Here is a 20,561-nt window from a genome sequence, read left to right on the forward strand (position 1 = left end):
CAGAAGTCGATGGAGAGAACCCGTTTTTGAGTTTACAGGTCAAACATCATTTTCTTCTTTTCAGGAACTGGCTTTTAAAGAAGCATAGTTTTCTTCTTCCAGAAGCACTGAGGATAATTAATTTCTGTCTTCCAGGGCCTTCTTCGAATACAAGACACAGGATCATAGTGCAGATGAACATAGGAAACACATGGTACATGCTTCTCTTCACTACAAAAAAATCATTCTATTGCCACAAGCAGTGCATCTTTTGAAGAAAGACTACTTTGGACAACTTTTAGGTATTCTGCAATTGCATACTGAATTCAAATGCTGCTGAATGGTCTTTCCTCTTAAGATGTAATAAAGAGCCCAGATAATTTGAGAAGGATGTAGGAATTCTTCAGCAGAGCTCATGAGGATTCCTTTACACAAACATCTGGTACAAAATCTGGCTGTTGGAACATTTTGGGTGAGGACTGCTCTTCGTATCTTAACCTGATTGCAAAGAGGTCAAGTCATAAAATAGCAGGGACAGACAACATATTGTCTATGGCTGTTCAATGTTGTTAAGTATGTTATTGTATGGTGCTAAAGTTTGGCGCCAGGGAATATTCAAGCATGTCAATCTCTGAAATATCTAATGAAGAACCACTGAAGTTTGTCTAAAAGGCCCTCCTTCCCACAAAGAAATACTCTAAGCCTAGCGGACTTTTTTGAATCCATATGGTCTTGAAATTCACTAAATTCAATATGGTTCAGCCTTGCTGGAGAGAAAACAAATGTTTGTCACCAAGAGTTCAGGATGCAGCAGCCAAGTGTGGAACATGATTACCAGTAAACATAAGAAGGTGGACTGAAGGAGACTGGAGGGAGTAATCAAGAGGGAGAGTAGAAAAAGGGTGTGAAAATTGAGTACAGCTAAATAATTAGTGTTTCTTTCTTCCATTCACATTATCTTGCAATCTCATGCTTTCTTTAGGGCTGTTACCTGCCAGTTCCTTCATCCTCTTAACAGTAGGAAGTGCAGCAGGGGTTCGTGTCTGCAGAAAGAAAATGACCAGCAGAGTCAGGGCATAATTGTTCAGTAGTGGCCCACCTCCAAAATGGTTTCCTGTGGCGAGAAGAAACAAGGTTATATTACTTGACACACAGCCAGGATACAAATAATTTGAGGAGGGGGGCTTGAAGGATTTGAAAGAGGCCCTGAACCCACAACTGTCTGTTCGGAAGAAATATTCTATCAGAGTACAATTAACAAATAAGCCATCAACAGAAATTTAAAATTTGTATTCTATCTATGAGTATTGGTATGTCAGTACTGAGAGGGCAAAGCAAGGCTTCTGCACCTTTCATGAGTAAGTGGGCCACCAGCAGTTCTCCTACACCTTTCAGTTCAAAGTCTGGAACCGCCAAGAGACCCCTGAGGTCTCCTAAAAGTCTTTTTCCTTCAGTTTAAATAACCTCCTTTTCCTTGTAAGTCTTGAATCTATGCTCAGGACAACGATTTTTCTACAGATTCACTGCTCTTCGCCGATGTGCAGCGCTTTAAATTAAACCTTCTGGGTCTCCTTTGTATCTTCACATCTCCTTTAGTACTCTTTCCTACTCTTCCTGAGGATCCCACTTCTCAGACAAAACTACTAGATCTTACAACGACTTCTTATCTCAATGATCCTCCATCAGTTTCTTGAAGAATCCTCACAGTTTTTATTTTCATCAACATCATCAAGCAAGAGTCCCATCTCAACACCATTCCCATTCTGTGAAACATCAGCGTCTAGCATGGAGCAGTGATGTCTGTAGGCGATACCAGACCCTTCACCCCTGATTATCAAAAGGTACCTGAATGCTTGTCATCATCAGTCCTCTTGAATATATAGCCCTTCTGCTGTTCTGTTTGAAGTGTCATTTCATCATAATTTCTGGGACATGTATGAAAGATGCTAGTAACGTATGAAGTGTGGGGTTTGCACGTGGACTGGTAAATGCTGGATTTCTTGTGTGCAGCACACAATGGGGGAGGATGGAGGATGATCTCCTTAGTGTTAGATGGGCAATGTCTTTCTCAGACATTTCAATCTGCCCATAGACTCTCCAGACTCCCTTCCCGAAACCGGCTGGGAGTGAGAGGTAGCCTTCCAAGATTCTTTTTCTTAGCGCTCATTACCTCAGACAGGGTAAACCCCTTCCTTTCCATTTTCCTACATGTGACCATCTTCCATAGAAAACGGATCTTGAAACAGAGCAAAGCTTCATCCTCACCTGAGGCAGTTCAAAATGGTATTGGTCTGGACAGATGGGTAATAAGCTCCAAAAGGAGTACGTTACTTAACCTGCAAGCATCTATTCGTAGCCTGTAGTGTGTCAGATTCACTAGCTATGCACATTTCTGCCATCTAGTGTTGGGATCGGAATTTACAAGCTGTTTTTCTCAAGTCTTTTTTATTGGTAGTGTGATGTCGAATCTCCACCTCTTTGAGGGAAAGCACATGTCCAACGGCTCTTTTGACTAGACTGTTCATTTTTTATCCAGCCATGTTGGAGAATGAGAATGTTGTGTTATAAGATAGTAGTTGCTGTTGAACATGCGTGCAATAATACATATATGTGTACATCTGACACCATCTTTTACCTGCCGGGAAGGCAGGACGGTGCATGTGAATCTGCAGTACTACACACTACAAATAGATGCTTGCAGGGTAAGTAACATACCCCATACGTAGCACGTATTAGCTTACATACACAAGCTATACATAGACTGTAAAGCATTACTCCTCTCGCGGTGGCTTTAGGCTTTAGATGGTGCAGTTGTTTGAAATAATGTACATAAAACTGTTTGCCCTACCAGAGATTGTTGTCTGGCATCAACATCCACACAGTAGAGTTTTGTAAATGTGTGTGGGTTTGTCCATGTATCTACTTAGCAGATATAGAATAGTGGTATGTTAAAAGTAATTGTTGCATCTTTCATTCTTTTAGAATGTGCTCTTGGAAATGTTGGCAGATTTGTTTTTGCCTTTATTTAGCAAATGTTGCTGCACGTGACAATCCACCTTGCAATACCTTCTTTTGACATGGGGTTACCTTTTCTAGGATTTGAGAAAGCTACAAATAGCTGCTGTGCCTTTCTAAATTGTTTAGTTCTCTCAATGTAGTACATGAGGGCCTGTTTAATATCAAGTGTATGAAGAGACTGTTCTGCCACTATTTCTAGTTCTGGAAAGTCTGGCAGATCCAGTATTTGATTTAGGTGAAAAGGAGAGATGGCCCTTGGTAGGGATTTTGAATTTGTATGTAGGCGAACTTTATCTTGGAAAACTTGAAAATAAGGTTCCTCAATAGTTAATGCATGAATTTCACTGACTCTTTTTAAGGAATGTATAGCTACAAGGAAAGATACATTCCTAGTCAGAAACTGGAAAGGACATAAAGGGATCGGTCCAAAAGGTGTGGACATTAGTCATGTAACCTACACATTTAAGTTCCATGATGGGACTGGTAGTGTTCGTAGTTGAATTACCCTCTTTAAACCTTCAATAAAAGCTTTAATTACTGGTATTTGAAAAAGTGACTGATGTTTGTGATTTTGCAAATAAGCTACAATGGCTGCTAGAAGTAGTCTTATGGAAGTGTTAGCCAAATGTGACTTTTGCAGATGTAGCACGTAGCATACAAGCTGTTGCACTGCAGTGTGCAAAGGTCTACATTTTGAGCAATACAATAATGTGCGAAACATTTCCATTTGGCTGCATAACATGCTCTTGTTGTAGGCCGCCATGCCTCCTTAAGAATGTACATTCATTATAGAGGCAATTGTAAATATTCAAACTCTATGACTTCAGGAGCCAAACTGCTAGGTTGAGTTATTTGGGATCTGGGGGCCTGACCTTCCCCTTGCTGTGATGAGAAGATCTGGTATGTTGTGAAGCTTCTTGTGATGTACTAGGGCAGTTCCAATAATTTCATGCTCAGGTTGGAGCTTCAAGAATCATCTTGAGTGATGTTTGTCTGATTTTCCTGACCAGATCTGGAATGTAATGTAATGTAATGTAAAGGTGCATTTATACCGCGCGGCTACCACTCCAAGGAGTATCTTGGCGCTGAGTCAACCAGATGGAAAAGTTGAGAGGGGAAGACATAATTCACACAGGCACCAAGACTACACCATTGCTAAGCAAGCCGCGTCAGTAAGAGAAAAGATCCATGTTTTCAGAGCCTTTCTAAATTGGGCCTCCTGCGACAAGAATCGGATGAAAGAGGGAAGACCGTTCCAGGCTTTAGCACCCAAGACAAAAAGAGATTTGCCACCCTTGGTGGCTAGCCTGAATTTAGGGATAGTAAGCAGATTCAGTCCTGATGATCTCAAACAGCGTGCCGGATGGTAACGTTTAAAGCCATGACACAGATACTTCGGACCTTGCTGATGGAAGGCCCTAAAAGTGAGTAAAAGGATCTTAAAAAGAATCCTTTTACCAATGGGGAGCCAGTGAAGAGTATTCAGTGCCGCTGATGCAGACGATTTACGAGGCCAGCGTAGTACTAAACGAGCCGCAGCATGCTGGACTATTTGTAGTTTACGTAGTACTGTTTTATTGGCTCCAGCATATAAACTATTACAATAGTCCAGCCTGGAGGTGATCAGAGCAACTGCGACTGTCTTCCTAGCTGGCAAGGGCAGGAGATCAAAAAACTTCCTTAATGATTTTATTATACAGAAGCATGAGCCTGCTACAGTCAGCGCTTGTTGTTTAAAGGATAGCTGGCAATCAAACCTGATGCCCAAATTCCGAGCAGAGGTGATGGTCATAGGAGGAACTTCAGCATCCTCGGGCCAGCAAGTTGTTGGGGAAAACAGGTTTTGTTTACCAAAGGGAATAATTTCTGTTTTGCCAGCGTTGCATTTGAGGTGATTGTCCGCCATCCAATGAAAAGTAGCAGCTAGACACTGTCTGAGATTGTCCTCACTATCTAAATGGTCACCATCTAGTACTAAAATAAGCTGAGTATCATCAGCGTACGAGATACTACTAATCTGGAAACTTGTGATTAGTTTCATCAGGGGGACCATATACAAGTTAAAGAGCAGTGGACTCAAGCTTGATCCCTGAGGAACTCCAGAGCTAAGAGGTCTGGCCTCAGATTGAAAATTACCAAGCACTGTAACTTGTTGTCTATTTGTGAGGAAATTTTTTAGCCAGGCCAGAACCACCCCACCTACTCCTGCGGCAGCCAGACAGTTCAGAAGGATGTTATGGGAAACCGTATCAAAGGCTGCCGACAGGTCAAGTAGGATTAATACAGCTTTCTTACCCTGGTCCAAGGCCATCCGAAGGGTCTCTGCTGTAAACAGCAGGGCAGATTCGGTAGAATGATTAGATCTGAACCCTGGCTGATTGGAATGCAGAATATTATTTTCTTCCAAGAAACTCGTGAGCTGGTAATTCACGAACTTCTCAGTCATTTTGGATAGAGCAGGGAGCAGGGATATTGGCCGTAAATTGGAGAGGGTGGTCGGGTCGGCTAATGCCTTTTTTTGAAGAGGCTTAAGAGCAGCAAGTTTCCGGTCGTTTGGAATATCCGCTGTGGCTAGAGATGAATTAATGATCCCATTAATAATGGGATTCATTACTGTGGCTAGGGTATGTAGGACTAATGCGGGACAGGGATCAAAAGGCGAGCCCGATTTACAGGCAAAAATGGCCTTTAAAGAGTCTTCCAGCGTTACGTGAGAGAATATTTCCAGAGTGGCTGTACTTTCCTTGCTCTCTGTGCTCTCAGTGATTTCTGTGATTTCTATAGTGGACGATGTTTGGGGGAAAGTCTTAACAATGTCCAGGATCGTATTCTCAAAATACACTGCAATTTCATCACAGAGTTTCTGGGATGGCGGTATTTCCTGCCGAAGGACTGACGGGTTAGTAAAATCCTTGACTATTTTAAAAATTTCTTTTTCCTTATTGCCTTGAGCTGCCACAGAAATGGCCTGGAGAAAATGGGCTTTCTTAGCTGACTTTATGTGAGCATGATAGATTCTTCTTGCTTGTTTGTAGGTGTCCCGAGCAGAGGCTTCATATAGCCTGCGCCATCTCCGTTCCAGTTTTTTTAACTCTGTCAGTTCTGATCGTAGGGCAGATGAGAACCAAGGGGCTCTCCTCTTTATTGTTCTAACATTAGAACTTGAGATCTGAGACCTAATAGGGTCTAATTGGTGACCTACCCTGTTTAACCAATCACAGAAACCTTGATTGTCTCCAGTTGTATTCCCTGTTGTCGTAGGTGCACTAGATATAAGAGAATCAATCAGATCAGGTCTCTTGGATAATTTCTTCCAATTGGGTTTACACAAGGACTTGGAAGTAGATTTCCTGTTAAAAATCGGTATCATAGTTTTATGGTTTAATGAAATATGAAAAGGTATGAAAAAGTGGTCAGACCAGATCTGGGGACAGGGTGATTTTACAACAAGTTTAGTGGAGTTAGAGCAAATACAATCCAAAATGTGACCTCCTGAATGAGTACTTTCATGGGTCAATAGGGTGAGTCCCAGGACATTGATAGTCTCCATAAAGCTGTCAACTCCAGGAGCAGAGGGAGAATCAAGATGCAGGTTTAAATCTCCTAATACAGTAAAATTAGAAAATCTAAGCACTAAATCACTTAATATGTTTCCCAAGTTGTCAAGGAATTCCTTCGCTGGGCCTGGGGGGCGATAAATCAATACCCCAGAAAAGGTGAACGAGTCATGGATGGCCAGGGAGAAGGCTAATGCTTCAGCTCCTTTAATGTCTACCAACTCGTAGGAAGAGCATTTTAAGGAATTGCGGTGAATAATAGCAATGCCTCCTCCTCGTTGTAAGGGTCTATCCAACCGCTGTATTGAGTAGTCTTGTGGTAAGGCTATGGCTAGATCTGGATTACACCACGGCTTCAGCCAGGTTTCGGTGACCAATATCCAATCTAGCATATTGTCAGAGATCAAATCATGTATATTTTGGGCGTTCTTACAGATAGAACGGGCATTGATAAGGCCACCTCGAAGTGCCGTCGGATGGGCAGGAATCTTAAAATGCGTCCGATGGGGTGCGAGAAGTGGCAAGGCATCCCTGGGCAACATGTTCGGCATACACACAACAGCAGATGCAGAGATTGAACACCTACGATAGGGGTCCGCCTCCACGCCTCCGTGACGCTGACGGGCGCAGACGGGCAGGACTCTGGCCTGACTCAGGCACGAGTCAGGCGCGACCGCTGCGCGTTACCGCTGCGCGAGCTAAGGGAGGGTTAAATAGAGACTCCCCACACGTTCGGCTGAGCACTAGAGCGCTCAGTGCAATGGCACCACCCGCTAATCCAGTCCCCCAAGATGGCGGCCAAATACAGTGATACGGTGATGCAATCCGCTAAGTAGCGGTGAAGTCACAAATTACAGTGCAGGAGTGTGGGCGGCTAAGAATACAGTTAAAAGCAAGGTATGAACAAAGCAACCAACTGAAATACAAAACGAGGATTAATTGTTAAAAACGCTAGTAAGTTGCGTTAAGATAAGCGAAGCGCTAGCGAGTACAAAGCGCCGTAGTTGAATGTCTGGCTATCCCTTAGTGCATGAAACTAAGCGGTCAGCTTAAATAGAGACTCCCCACACGTTCGGCTGAGCACTAGAGCGCTCAGTGCAATGGCACCACCCGCTAATCCAGTCCCCCAAGATGGCGGCCAAATACAGTGATACGGTGATGCAATCCGCTAAGTAGCGGTGAAGTCACAAATTACAGTGCAGGAGTGTGGGCGGCTAAGAATACAGTTAAAAGCAAGGTATGAACAAAGCAACCAACTGAAATACAAAACGAGGATTAATTGTTAAAAACGCTAGTAAGCTAGTAAGTTGCGTTAAGATAAGCGAAGCGAGTGGGAATGAGTGGGAGAGGTGGAAAAGCCTATGCAAATATCCCTGACCAGTTCATCCATACAGCATTACAATTGGACTGTGGATGTGGGTGCCTGGAGGAAGGCTTAGGCATTTTGAGTTGTATTTGGTGGCGAATAAGACTATTTATGGTGTGCCCCAAAGTTGGAAGTACTCGTGTATGATTTGAGGTTGGAGTTCCCATTCGTGGACTTGTTGCTGCGTCCTGCTTAGTAAGTCCGCTATTGAATTGTCCATCCCTGGAAGATATTCTGCTGGGAGGTAAATGTGGTGAGGAACAGACCAATGCCATATGGCCTATGCTATTTCAGGCAACTAAAGTGAATGTGTCCCTCCTTGTTTCTGAATGCAATACATTGCAGTGATATTGTCTGCCCGAAGAGGAACATTCTTTCCAGCTATATTGGGGAGGAAAGCTTTGGGAGCCATCTGTATGGCTAAGAGCTCCTGGACACTGATGTGGAATGTTTGTTGGTGAACAGTCCCCTGTACTGTGATGCTCTCCAAGTGTGCTCCCCAACCCATGAGTGATGCATCTGTTATAGTCACTTGCAGAATTGGGCCCAGGAAAGTTCTGCCCTTCAGAGTTTTGTGTGTGTTCCACCACTTTAAAAACTGATGGACCCTGGGAAAAACCAATCCTAGATCCTCCAAATTGCCCTCCGCTTGTGACCATTGAGATGGTAGACATTCCTGTAATAGGCGCATGTGTAGTCTGACATGTGGAACTGTTGCTACACAAGAGGCCATCATGACGCAAATTGTCTTGACTGTTGGGTGACAATGTGGCTGAAAAAGAGCCGGTTTGTTCTGGAGATTTATTTATTTATTACGGAGTTTTATATAGCACGAACCTGACCCGAAGGTATCGGGTATCAGAGCACTTTAAATAGCACCAGTTGTGTTACAGCAGGAGATATTCATTTTTGTTAGGCACGGGGAGATTAAGTGATTTTCCCAGAATCACAGGATGTTCAGCATTATAGCCGAGACTCGAAGCCAGCTCCCCAGAATCGAGGTTGAACGCCCTAGCTGTTAGGCCAACTCCTCTCCCTTAAGCCCTTTGGGAATTGGGGTAAGCCTTGGCTGAGATCGAATTCAGTATGGCACCCAAATATGGCTGAATATGAAGAGGTTGTAACCAGGGCATTGTGGCATTTATTGTGAATCCCAGTTTGTGTAGAAGATTGATGATGGCCTTGCGGGAACGTCTGTTTGCTTGAACTCTTGATCAACCAATTGCCTAGGTATGGGAATACATGTATGTCCTATCTTCTTACATGGCCTGCTGCCACAGCTAGACATTTTGTTACCCCGAATGGTAATTTTTTGAACTGGTAAGGACGACGACTTACCACAAACTGGACATACCAGCGATGTGCAGGGTGAATTAGAATATGAAAATAAGTGTCCTTCAGATCTAGTGCTGTCATGAATTCGCCTTTTTGTAGTGGTGGTATCACATCTTGTAGTATCATAATGTGGAAGTGTTCTGATAAGATGTGTAGGTTGAGCAGTCATAAATTCAGTATTGGTTTTAACGTTCCATCTTTTTTGGGTGTTAAAAAACTATAGGATTATACTCCCTTGCCTTGGTGTCTGTGTGGTACAGGCTCTATGGCCCCCTTTTGCAGGAAAGCTTTCACCTCTTCTTTGAGAACGTGTATACGCTGAGGATTTAGGATTTGTCTGGAAGGAGGAATGTTTGGTGGGCGGCTTTTTAGTTCTAGGCAATACCCCTAGAGGATTATGACCATCACCCACCAGTCTGATGTAACATTCGTGGCACAACTTGTGGAACTGTTGTAGACTTCCCCCGACAGGTGTTGTATGATCGGGGGAATGGAAGGTAAGTCACTGCTTAGAGGTAGAGGTTCCCCTTGCAGGTGTTCCTCTACCTTTTCCTTGTGGATTGAATCCTCCCCTATAATAGCTTTTCCCAGCTTATTGATGGTGCTGCTGTTTTTGATATGTTTGGGTGTAAGGAGTGGTGGTTTAAGAAGCGCTTCTTCTCTGATCCCTCCGAAAGGAATGTTCTTAGGTGCTGCAGACTGCAAGGCTCCCATAGCTTTAGCAGTCAGTATGTTTTTAAAATTTGTAATGTTAAGAGCATGAATAGGTGTTTTCAATCAAATGACATATTAAGTAAATGTTGCTGCACCTTCGGCTTAAAACCTGATATGCACAGCCATACACGTCTGCATAGTGGAATAGAGGAATTTACACCTCTTGTAGCTGTGTCTGCACTGTAAGGGCACAACGTATAGTTGCATTAGACACTTCTCTACCCTCTGTCTTCTCCTCTCTTTTTATACTGTTCAGGGAGATGTTGAATAAGATCTACCATCTCATCCCATGTTGTCCTGTTGTATCTGGACAGGAGTCCCACTGAGTAAGCAATGCGCCAGTGGTTGGTGTGTCCAGCTTTTTAAAAGTTTTTTTTTTAACGGAGTTTTATATATTGCAAACTTGACCCGAAGGTATCGGGTATCAGAGCGCTTTACATAGCACCAGTTACATTACATGAGGACACATTCATTTTAGGCACGGGGAGATTACGTTATTTGCCCAGAATCACAGGATTTCAGCGTCATTACCGAGACTTAAACCCTGTTCCCCAGATTCGAGGTCGACCGCCTTAGCCATTAGGCCAACTTCTCTCTCCGCTAGTAGCTACCCCCCCCCTCTTTCCTGCTTCATCAATATACTTACTCTCCATATCAGGAGGTGGAGTGTCTCCAGTGACTTAAGCAGCCTCTCTCTTTCTAGCTGTTAGAACTACTAAGGAATCAGCTGTTGGATGTTCCCTTATGTAAAGACGGTCATTGGATGAGGATTTGTACTTTCTCTCTATTCGTGGAGTAAGGACGCTGGTCTTGACATGGTTTTTAAAAATTTCTGTTCAGACTTTAAGCATCAGCAATGGGTATGAAGTAGATGAACCACTGGTAGGTGGGCAATATAGGGATGGGGCAGTACCCCATAAAACCTACCTCTCCAAAGTGAGTAGCAGTGGCGACCTGCGGACTACCAGTTTGTTGGGATCAGAGGCGAATGAGGATAAAAAAATTTAAAAAAATAGACAGTACCAGTGTAACAAGAAAGTGTCTTGTTGGTGATCGGCTTTGTAAGTGTTTGGTTCAAAGTGGGTCACCCTCTATCGGAGGAGGACACCATCCATAATTCTGAAGCCCTTGTTAGGTACAATCCCCCAGTTCTATGTTGTTGTTGTAGTATGCTAGTGGTAAATGGGCGCCACATTTTATCACATTAGGCCACCCTGTCCCTAATGATGACTGTGAGCTTTTCCATGGCATAGAGGTTCTGCACCTTCCCCCCCCCCACATATTTAGCGAGGGTGCTTGAGGCTGCTTCCACATCTGTGCTATGCACAGTGTTGCTGCTAAGAGTAGATAAAAAAAAGCTGCCCTTGCGGAGTCTATCTGCTACTGGGTCACCCAGGAGTGGGTCACGAGGTAGTGAAATGCTAGCGATGAAGTGTACCGTAAGAAGGACCTCGTCCAAAAATGTTATTACCCTCGGGCATGTCCACCATGCGTGTAAGAAAGTGCCTCGTTTCCTGCACCCTTCTGACATAACTGAGCTTCCAGACATTCTGTGCAAGCACACTGGTGCCAAGTACCAATGCATGAGGATTTTGTAAGAGTTCTCATTATAGCAGAGACAAATGGAGGATTTGGAAGGCCTCTGCCATATAGCTTCCCAAGTTTTATCCGTTATATCTGTGGTCAATTCCCTTTCCCATTGTTTCACGTAGGCATGTTTCTTTGGTGGGGTAAATTTCAGTATGTAATGATGGAGCCACAATATGCCTCTATGCTGAACATTAGTGAGGTGTAAGGATTCTATGGGTGTCTCTTCCCTTTGCATGGCTAAGGGGCCGGGGGGGTCGTCCGGCCCAGTGTACAGTGCTTCCCAATCTTATAAGTGTCTCACCAAGTCAAAGCGTATTTCTTGATTAGGTCCCCATTGGTTCTCAGGTCCCCATCCTCGTCGAAGTCTCTCAGCTTGGCAGATCTACAGCGATTTCAACTATAGGAACCGGGATGGACCGTGCCTGGGGGAAAGTCCGGGTTGTGACCTAGAGGGGTAAGAGGAAAAGGATAGGACGGAAACTTACGTCTACCACAAACTTCTCGCCAATAAGTTAGGAGTGTGAATTTCAGTAGGGGGTTGTGGGTCCAATCTGACATAGGAAGCCACAAAAGGCAATCAAGGGGAACATTCTGTTTTTTATGGTGTTTCCATTTAGAAGTCTGTTTCCTTCTCTGCAGTGTGCATTATGACCTTGTGATATTCAGCTGCTCTTTGATTAACACCATGAAAGGATGATGTATCATCTGGGGGAGATGCTTTAGTTGGTATTGGGGGTTCTATGTCTGTATCTAGTAGCACTATGTCATAGTCATCTCATGGGTCTGGGCTATGTGGTGGATCACCTTGTGAGTCTGAATCATCACGAGTATAGTAAGTTTGACTCCCTACTTCTTCCTCTAAGTGTAGAGGAGAAAGTGATAGAGGCCGCGGAGATGTATTCAAGTCCAGTGGTATAGAGCTTGTGGCCTTCTACTCTGTGGTTGGCTTGGCTCCTTTGGATTTAGCTTTAGTATATCAATGTCTTGCCTTTTCGTCTTTTGCATTTTTTTCTGGCAAAAGTTCCTTTCTAGTTTGTTGTTTCTTTCTCATCTCTTGAAGGCTCTCGAAAACATTCCCTTCAGTGTCTGCAGATTTTTTAGCTGGAATGTCCTTTTCAGCTTGTATTTCCTTTGCCTCAGTAGAGGTTTGCTACTTTGTGTCAAGGCGGTCGATTCCGTAGCCTTCTTTGGAGCTGAATTGTGGCTGTGCTACAATGCCTTCTTCGGCTCTGATGTGTACTTCGGCTCCGATGAGGTGTGTGTTGACCACATGTGTCTGCTCGGCTCAGATGGTTTCGTCGGTGCTGGCGGATGTTGAGGTGTAGGTGCGGTCTTGTGTGCAAGAGCTGATGCTTTTTTTCAGCACCGAGTGCTGATGCGTGTCGCATCCAATGCCTGTCCCAAGAGCCTGTGGCCCTATTGGGATCGAGTAGTGTATCATACTGTTTCGATTACGAGGCACACTCATAATGTTGACCAGAACCTGAAGGTTGTGGCCCACTATGGTGATGTTGGAAGGGTGGGTGCTTACTTTATGCATGTGGGGTGGGTTTTGAGTACTCACGGCCCTTGGCGCTGTCGTCGTCTTGGGTTCCGACCCCGATGGGCTCGGTTCTTGTGTCGTCCCCATGACCAGCAAGGCTGAGTCGTCTTCATCTTGCTGGCTGGAGTCTTTGGATTCAACGTGGTGCAAACTGGCGGCTATGGCGCCTTCTGTCGTATCGCCTTCTCCTTCATCACCAAAGGTTTGAAGTTGTTGTTTCTTTTCTTTTGGCGAAACTTCTGCCTCCGCCGCCATCTTTATATTATGGGCTAACCATCTGTCTCGTCTAGTCCGGAGTGTCTTTTAGTGGTTTTCACTAAGTGCAGGCTACTCAGTCCTGTTCCTTGTGTTCCAGCGACAGGCAGAGATTGCAGATGTCGCACGTGTCTGACTAAGCATATTTAGCCCCACATTGAGGGCATCTACGGAAGAGACTGTCTTTTTTACCATCCACCACCCGGAACCAAACATTCTCAACGGATCTTTGAAAGGAGTTTTTGTGAAGTCGGCTGTAGAAATCTTGTATTGTCTGAAGTACTCTGCTCCACTAGTCACCCACAATTCGTCGAGCTTGCATCTGAGGAGTAGATGCCATTTCCAAACCGTTAGGTGTTCGTAGGCTTCTAAGGCGTCAAAGCTGCACTGTGTTCCGGCACAATCCTTCCGAACCCGATGGTGGAAAAAAATGAATCTAACAAACATGCGCTTTACCTCGAGAAGGTGGAGACTACTTCACACCAGCAATAAAGAGACACTCTCAAGAAAAACAACTAGTAAAGTCCCAGCCCAATGCTAAATGGCAGGAGTGTGCATAGCATGTGTATCTGCAGCCAACAGATGCTACAAATGCAGATTTACAAAAGCAGGAAAAGGCTCTTCTAAAATTTGCTCTCCCAGGATTAAAAAGTGCAGCCCCTTCTAAATGCTTCTGGCAGTCTGCCTGTTGCTCAGGAGTATAAGTACTGGTAAAGCATCTAAATACCCTCATGGGTGATTAGTGCACTATACAAATCAACATAAATGGTCAATTCAGACAGTACTTTCTTCAACTTATCAACTCAGGAGCAACAAAGTCTGCACAACAGCAGTGGAGAGAAGATCTAAATAGCCGGTGCAAGGGACTTCTGCACGATTGCCATTCTCCCTCCGGACTGGGCTCAAGTCTTGGAAGCCTGTGCAATGACTTTGCCAAACTCACCTGACACCAGGGGCTGCATCAGGGACCACAGCCCCCAGCACGAGACCAGGAGAAGGGCTTAAACGCTGGCAAGCGCATTTTAGAGCGCCAGGCTTTTACAGGCACGCTGAACTCTCTTGACACCAGGGGCCGCATCAGGGATCACAGCATCCATCTTGAGCCCAGGAGGAGGGATCCAATGACAGCACGCGCAATTTAGAAAACGGGGCTCACGCAGGCGCGAGACGCCAAACTCACATGACACCAGGGGCAGTGTCAGGGACCACTGTCCCCTTCATGAGCCCAGGAGGAGGGCTCCAATGATGGCAAGCATATTTTAGAGTGCCAGGCTCCTGCAGAACGCACCCAAGCGCATGCCCGGGCGGAGACGGGCCAAGTCCAGACCTGTCGGCGCGCGGCCAGACAAGGCTGTGCCCCACCTCTTGGACCCTTGCTTCTCCATCAGTACTTACAATGGAGACACAACTACAGACATCTAAAGTACAAGGTAAGCGCAGTTCTTCTATCTCTAATCATCTAATAAACACTATGGGCGCCCTTAACAAAGAAATAACGTCTGTTGAACAGAGATTAAGTTTCTGTAACCGTGCTGCTGGGGGATATTGAACATGCCCTCTATACTGCCACCTTGGCCCCCACTAGCCCTGGAGACATCTATGGTTGTGAGGCTAATGCAGCTAATGGCTGTATCCAGTATACCTCAGATGCAGTCAATTCCTTTTCTCCCTCTGAATCTTTCTCAGATCCCCTACTTAAACGTAATAAAATTCCTGATGCCCTGTCAGATATACTAACTAGTTTCGCTGGGGAAGGATCCTCCCTAGCCACTAACGCGGTTGCCAAGTCACACAGGCATGGTACTAAAAAGTGCAATCTGGATAAAATTACAGATTCCAATGTAGAGGACTTCAACCGTCTATTTACTCTAATCCAAACATGAGAAACTTCTGTTAAACCTTCTTTGGACTGTCTTCCAGATTAACTCTAGTTAAGAAATCCACAACTAGTTGCCTTGAAATGTTGCAAGCTAATGCTAAGTACGGTTCTCTATCAATTCAGAACCCACCCACCGTGTCTTTTCCGGCTATCCTACCTCCCAGTTCAAATCCTGGCAGCAATAACCCCCCTGTTCAGCATACCTCAGAAACGTGCACTGGTACTGAACCTATCAGTAATCACGTTCAGCAGACCCCGTGTTTTAACAACTAACCTGCGAAACCAAAGGTTACCACAAACAACATTGAGATTCGAGGACCTTCGCAAGTTCTGTATCTTCCACCAGAACCTACACCCTTTGTGGTAATTCTCAGGAACGTACCAACCCTTACCCACCCTGATTCCGAATCCTGGAAGAGCCTGAAAAACAAGTCAACACACTGGGTGGGTAAGAAAACGGGAAATACTGCAAATCTCTTTGTGAGTACTTTAAAATGGTCAAAAGGGTCAGTTGGATCAGCAGAGGGGTTAATCTTTATCTGGTGACTGTATAGTAATGTATGTACATAGAAAGAGAAAGCAGCCGGGTCACAGGAGACTGCACCACCAGAGTCAGTCACTAGCAGTATGCGATATTGCCCACCTCAAACGTTCTGCTGCCTGTAGAACGTGAATAAATACTTGAAAATGAATTGAATGAGAGGCAATATAATAGCACAGATGAGTCAAATACAACACAGAACAGATCACATAGAGATGTTTTATATCTTCCGTCTTTTATTGTTCTTGTTGTACTTCGTAAAAAACAGCCAGCCAACGCGTTTCGCCCGAACATGGGCTTCTTCAGGGCTGAAATGGCATATAATACAAAACCGTTCTTTAAGAACAAACAAAGTAAACAAAACAGACAATCATTCTAAAATACCAAATGTGCATGAATGATGAACTGAGAGGAAGAAGTGAAAAAACCAACCATCTTGACCATGTGGTTGTAGAAGTAAACCAATTTTCAGGAACATGTGTGTTGTCAGAAAAAGACCCTTATACAAAAGTATCACACCCGTGTGAAAGAAAAATGCTTGAGAAATAAGTGACCCCAGATCAACGCAATTCAAGAAATGACGTGAATACGCCAAGAGAAAATAGAAAGAAACATAAATGCCTGTAGCCTGAAGTGAGCATGGCTACAGCACAAATGCGATAGTTACTATAGCTTACCAAAATTATTATGAGTGTAGGATATTTCTTTTGATGAAATAATCAGCAAGCAAAAGAACATCAGATCCGTCAAGCTGTATTGGACAGAAAAGCCTTTCCTTAATGGGTAACCAGAACTAAAATTCCAAGAAAGGCACGGATTGTGAAGCCAATATAAGCAAAATGAACATACCTAACGTGTAACGACAATAAGACTCAAAGACCCAAGAGAAAACGATCTCTGTCTGTATGAGGTCTGATCTGTAAGAAAAACAGTCTCAGATCAATGGTCGTTCTCTCACAAATCATGGAACATTAAGCAGCTACAAATTGTGCATTTCGCCTTTCATGTTGTCCAATAAAATGTCCTAAGGTGTACCAATCACTCTGGTCGAATATCCTAAACCCATTTTTTCGCAGAAAAATCATTTAAAAACAGAAAAAAAACAAAGCAAAAAAAAAGAGAACAACGAAAAGCTGCCCGCCACGGAGGTCGGGCTTCACAACAAACGACGCTAATCAGAAACAACTTCCAACATGTTTAAAACTTGACGAAGACAACACATTCACATCCAAAAAGAACACTGTCATGCTGAGGTAACTGAATCACCAATGAACGAACACTGAATGGAACAATCACCAAAATGAGAAGAGCATCCAGCAACAACCAACAAATGGCCCCCGTCTACTGTGTTGGCTTCCATACCACACAAAAATTCTTAACCAATAACGGGGAATACGTAAAATACAATCACTGCAAAGTAAAGCCATATTTCTGTAGAATCGACCAGTCAAGGCCACATAGTATTCACAACTCGGCAACCCGTTCGAAGTAAAACAAAGGGTTGTCTGAACCAAAATTCAATACGCACAACCTGCATAATAACTCACTGAATGGTGGTATTAGCCACATCCAAGGTAGAGTGTCCGGAGCCGTCCCCGTACGCCGCGTCCCGTACCAAAACTGGTAAGTAGTAAAGGGAGTACTTTGCCGCAGAGAGGCTTTTTAAAGCATCGACCGTCACTAGACCGCCAACCAGGAAGTAATTGTGACAAAGCACTTCCGGGATCAAATGGCGTAAAAAAAAAAAACTAGAACGAGAAACAAAGTCACTAGCGAAACTATGCTTCCGGTTACATGCCCGTAATGAAAATTAATCACCAGACACTAGTTCTACACTAGTTTTAAAAACGCCAAAGTCGCAAGGCAAACCATGCTGCCGGTTAGATGCTCGTAATACAAGTATTGACCACCATCTGTCAATCAACATCAGATTAGCAAGAGCCAGATAGGGGGTACAAAATATTGAATACCCAAAACTTTATTGACACAAAACAACACAGTTACAAGCCCACATTAAAAGTTGGGCACCATATATCAATCACCAGTAGATTCAAGAACGCCAAGTGAAAGATGCGAAGTGTTGAATACATATCGCTTTATTAAAGCGACACAAAAATGTCATCTAACGTAAAGATGACATGAGATTTTTTTAAAACAATTAAGTTAATGATACTAAGCGCATAAAGACGGTGAGATACCACATAGTCACACATCCCTCGAACCTTAATAGGTATGAGTAGCAAAATAAGCGTCTTACTATAAGTAGTACAGTGTATTGATCTACATGTAACTTTAATAAAAACGACACAAGAGTGTCATCTGAAAACCAATGACAAGGGATTTTTTTAAAAAATTGAGTAGGTAGTTAAACTATACTCATGAAATGGCAAAATACCACATACACACACATTCCTCATTCCTCACTGAGTGTTAGCAGCACAAAAAAGCGTCTTGTTGTGAGTAGTGCTGTCAAACAGAAGCAAAGCACGAACTACCCGCCACCCAAAAGAAGAGAAAGAGTAACCAGTCTTAATAAGGTATACGTGAAAGGAGAGGAGACACAGGGAACAAATCGGCAGATACATTGCATTTTAGGCATTGTCAATAATAGTGTTTTTGAAATAAGATATAATACAATATTTCAAATTTTTTGTAGAATGATTAGGAGCAGGAACCACTGTTGTGCAACGATTCTCAAAAACATGGAGTACAACAAAGCCTAATACATATGTACTAAGAACAATCATTTCAGAAGATTATACAGTCTGCCATGATGTCTGCATCAGAGATAAACAAACAGAAGGATATAACCTAAAGACACAGTACACACAATGCCATTTCAGCCCTGAAGAAGCCCATGTTCGGGCGAAACGCGTTGGCTGGCTGTTTTTTACGAAGTACAACAAGAACAATAAAAGACGGAAGATATAAAACATCTCTATGTGATCTGTTCTGTGTTGTATAGTAATGTACTTCAAATCCCCTCTTTTGGTGCAGTCCATCCTCAACAGAACCAGAGTTAATTCCTCACCCTCCTCATAACACGTGATAACACTCCTGCTCATTTTTTTTTTTTTATCAGCCCCTGAATTTGGTAGCAGGGCCCTATTTACCCCGAGGCCAGATCATGTTAACCTCTTTTTTTTAATTTTTTTTATTTTTTATATGAGATTTTGTGAACTCATACAATCAATACAGCATATGTAATTCACAGGTAGAGTTAGGATGACCATAGTGAAAAAAGAGGAAAGTAAGGTAATTACAATAAGGAAGATTGACAGAGCATCATGTAGGTTATTATACAAGCAGTAATCATCATGCTAGAGTACATACATGAGAGGACGTTGCCACCTCTGGGAGAGATGTATACATTGGCGGAGATTACATACAATCCCAGCAAGATGTAGGCATCAGAGACGAATAAACAGGAGATAGTCAATTGTCCGCAGTGCTGGCAGCCTGTGCAGTGTTGGCGTCCTCCTGTGGGTGAGTAAGCAGATATGCTGTAAGGGGGCCCCTGGATATCACGGGCCGTGAGGCAAGGGGAAGTAGTTCAGCGAATGTATATGTTTGTTCCTGCAGAATACCATGTCGTGAATCCAATCCTTGAATTTGGGTGCCCTGCCATGACCCCATCTACATGCTATTCTTCGTTTAGCTAAGAGGAGGCTGAAGGAGACAAATGTCCGGTGCGCAACTGCCAACTTCTCAGTGTAGCCCAGTAAAGCAAATAGAGGAGAAAACGGGACTTGCAATAGTGTCATTTGTTCAAATACCGTGAGAACTTGGCGCCAATAGCCCAGGACAGCACCACAGACCCAGGCGAGATGTAGGAAATCCGCCCCTGCAATACCGTAGCGATCACAGTTGTCGCTGTCACACAACTTGTATCTGTACATTCTAGCTGGGGTATAACAGGTGCAATGCAAAAATGTATAGTGAAGAATACGGAGGCGGCTACTGGACGAGCTCTGCTCTGTCTGTCTGCAGCGGTAGGTCCACTGCCCATCTGTGATGATATGCCCCATCTCGGCGGCACACTTATCTCTAGCAGTACAGTGTGGTGGATTCGGGGCGGTGTACAGGCTATGGTACAATGAGGAGACTAAGTGTGACGCAGCATTGTTATGCAGTATCATGCGCAGCGGGGGACCTCTGGGGGTTCTAGCGGGTATGTAGCCGTGTGCTCTTTGAAGCCTTGCCTCAGTCGGACATAGAGGAAAATGTCCATGGGAGACGGGTGGTGCTTGGAGAAGAGTTGCTGTGATGTGCGAAACTTGCCGTTGAGATAGAGATCCCCCCAGCATGTAATCCCGTGCTTAATTTTAGTCTTTTTGAAGACACCCTCCTGTAGGACTGGCATCTTTGGATGATAAACCAGAGGGAGTAATGAGGAGTACAACATGGGGACCTGATAGCGTGTGGCGATGTCCTGCCATGCCTTCACGGTGCAAACGATCAGTGATGGGTCCACCCCTCGTGGCGTTGTGGGAGTCAGTATGGCGCCATCAAGCGGTATGGGATCAGATAGCCAATGTTCTGCGGCCACCTGCGGCATATATTTAGGGGGGTGAAACCAGAAGTGAGCATAGTGGGCTTGTGCACATATGTAATATAGTTCAAAGTTGAGAACATCGAACCCACCCTGGGAGTATGGCTTAGTGATTGTGTCCCATTGCAGTCGAGGATGTTTGCCTCCTCAGTTCCGTGCGGAGTGAGGAGATGAAATGTATACCTGGGTTATGCGGAATGCTGAGAAAGAGGTAGAGAAACCTGGGAAGGAT

General features: G+C 44.1%; 1 protein-coding gene across 1 annotated transcript in view; it reads right to left on the minus strand.

Moving 5' to 3' along the window:
* The window catches only part of TUT1 (terminal uridylyl transferase 1, U6 snRNA-specific), a 348,086-nt gene that overhangs the window by 62,490 nt on the left and 265,035 nt on the right, over positions 1-20,561 (minus strand). The window contains exon 8 of the mRNA XM_085626071.1: positions 971-1,093. Within this exon, the coding sequence (XP_085482197.1) occupies positions 971-1,093 (123 nt within the window). The remainder of the gene's footprint in view (positions 1-970; positions 1,094-20,561) is intronic.

Source organism: Triturus cristatus, chromosome 9, assembly GCF_964204655.1.
Source record: "Triturus cristatus chromosome 9, aTriCri1.1, whole genome shotgun sequence".
In the NCBI taxonomy this organism is placed as follows: Eukaryota; Metazoa; Chordata; class Amphibia; order Caudata; family Salamandridae; genus Triturus; species Triturus cristatus.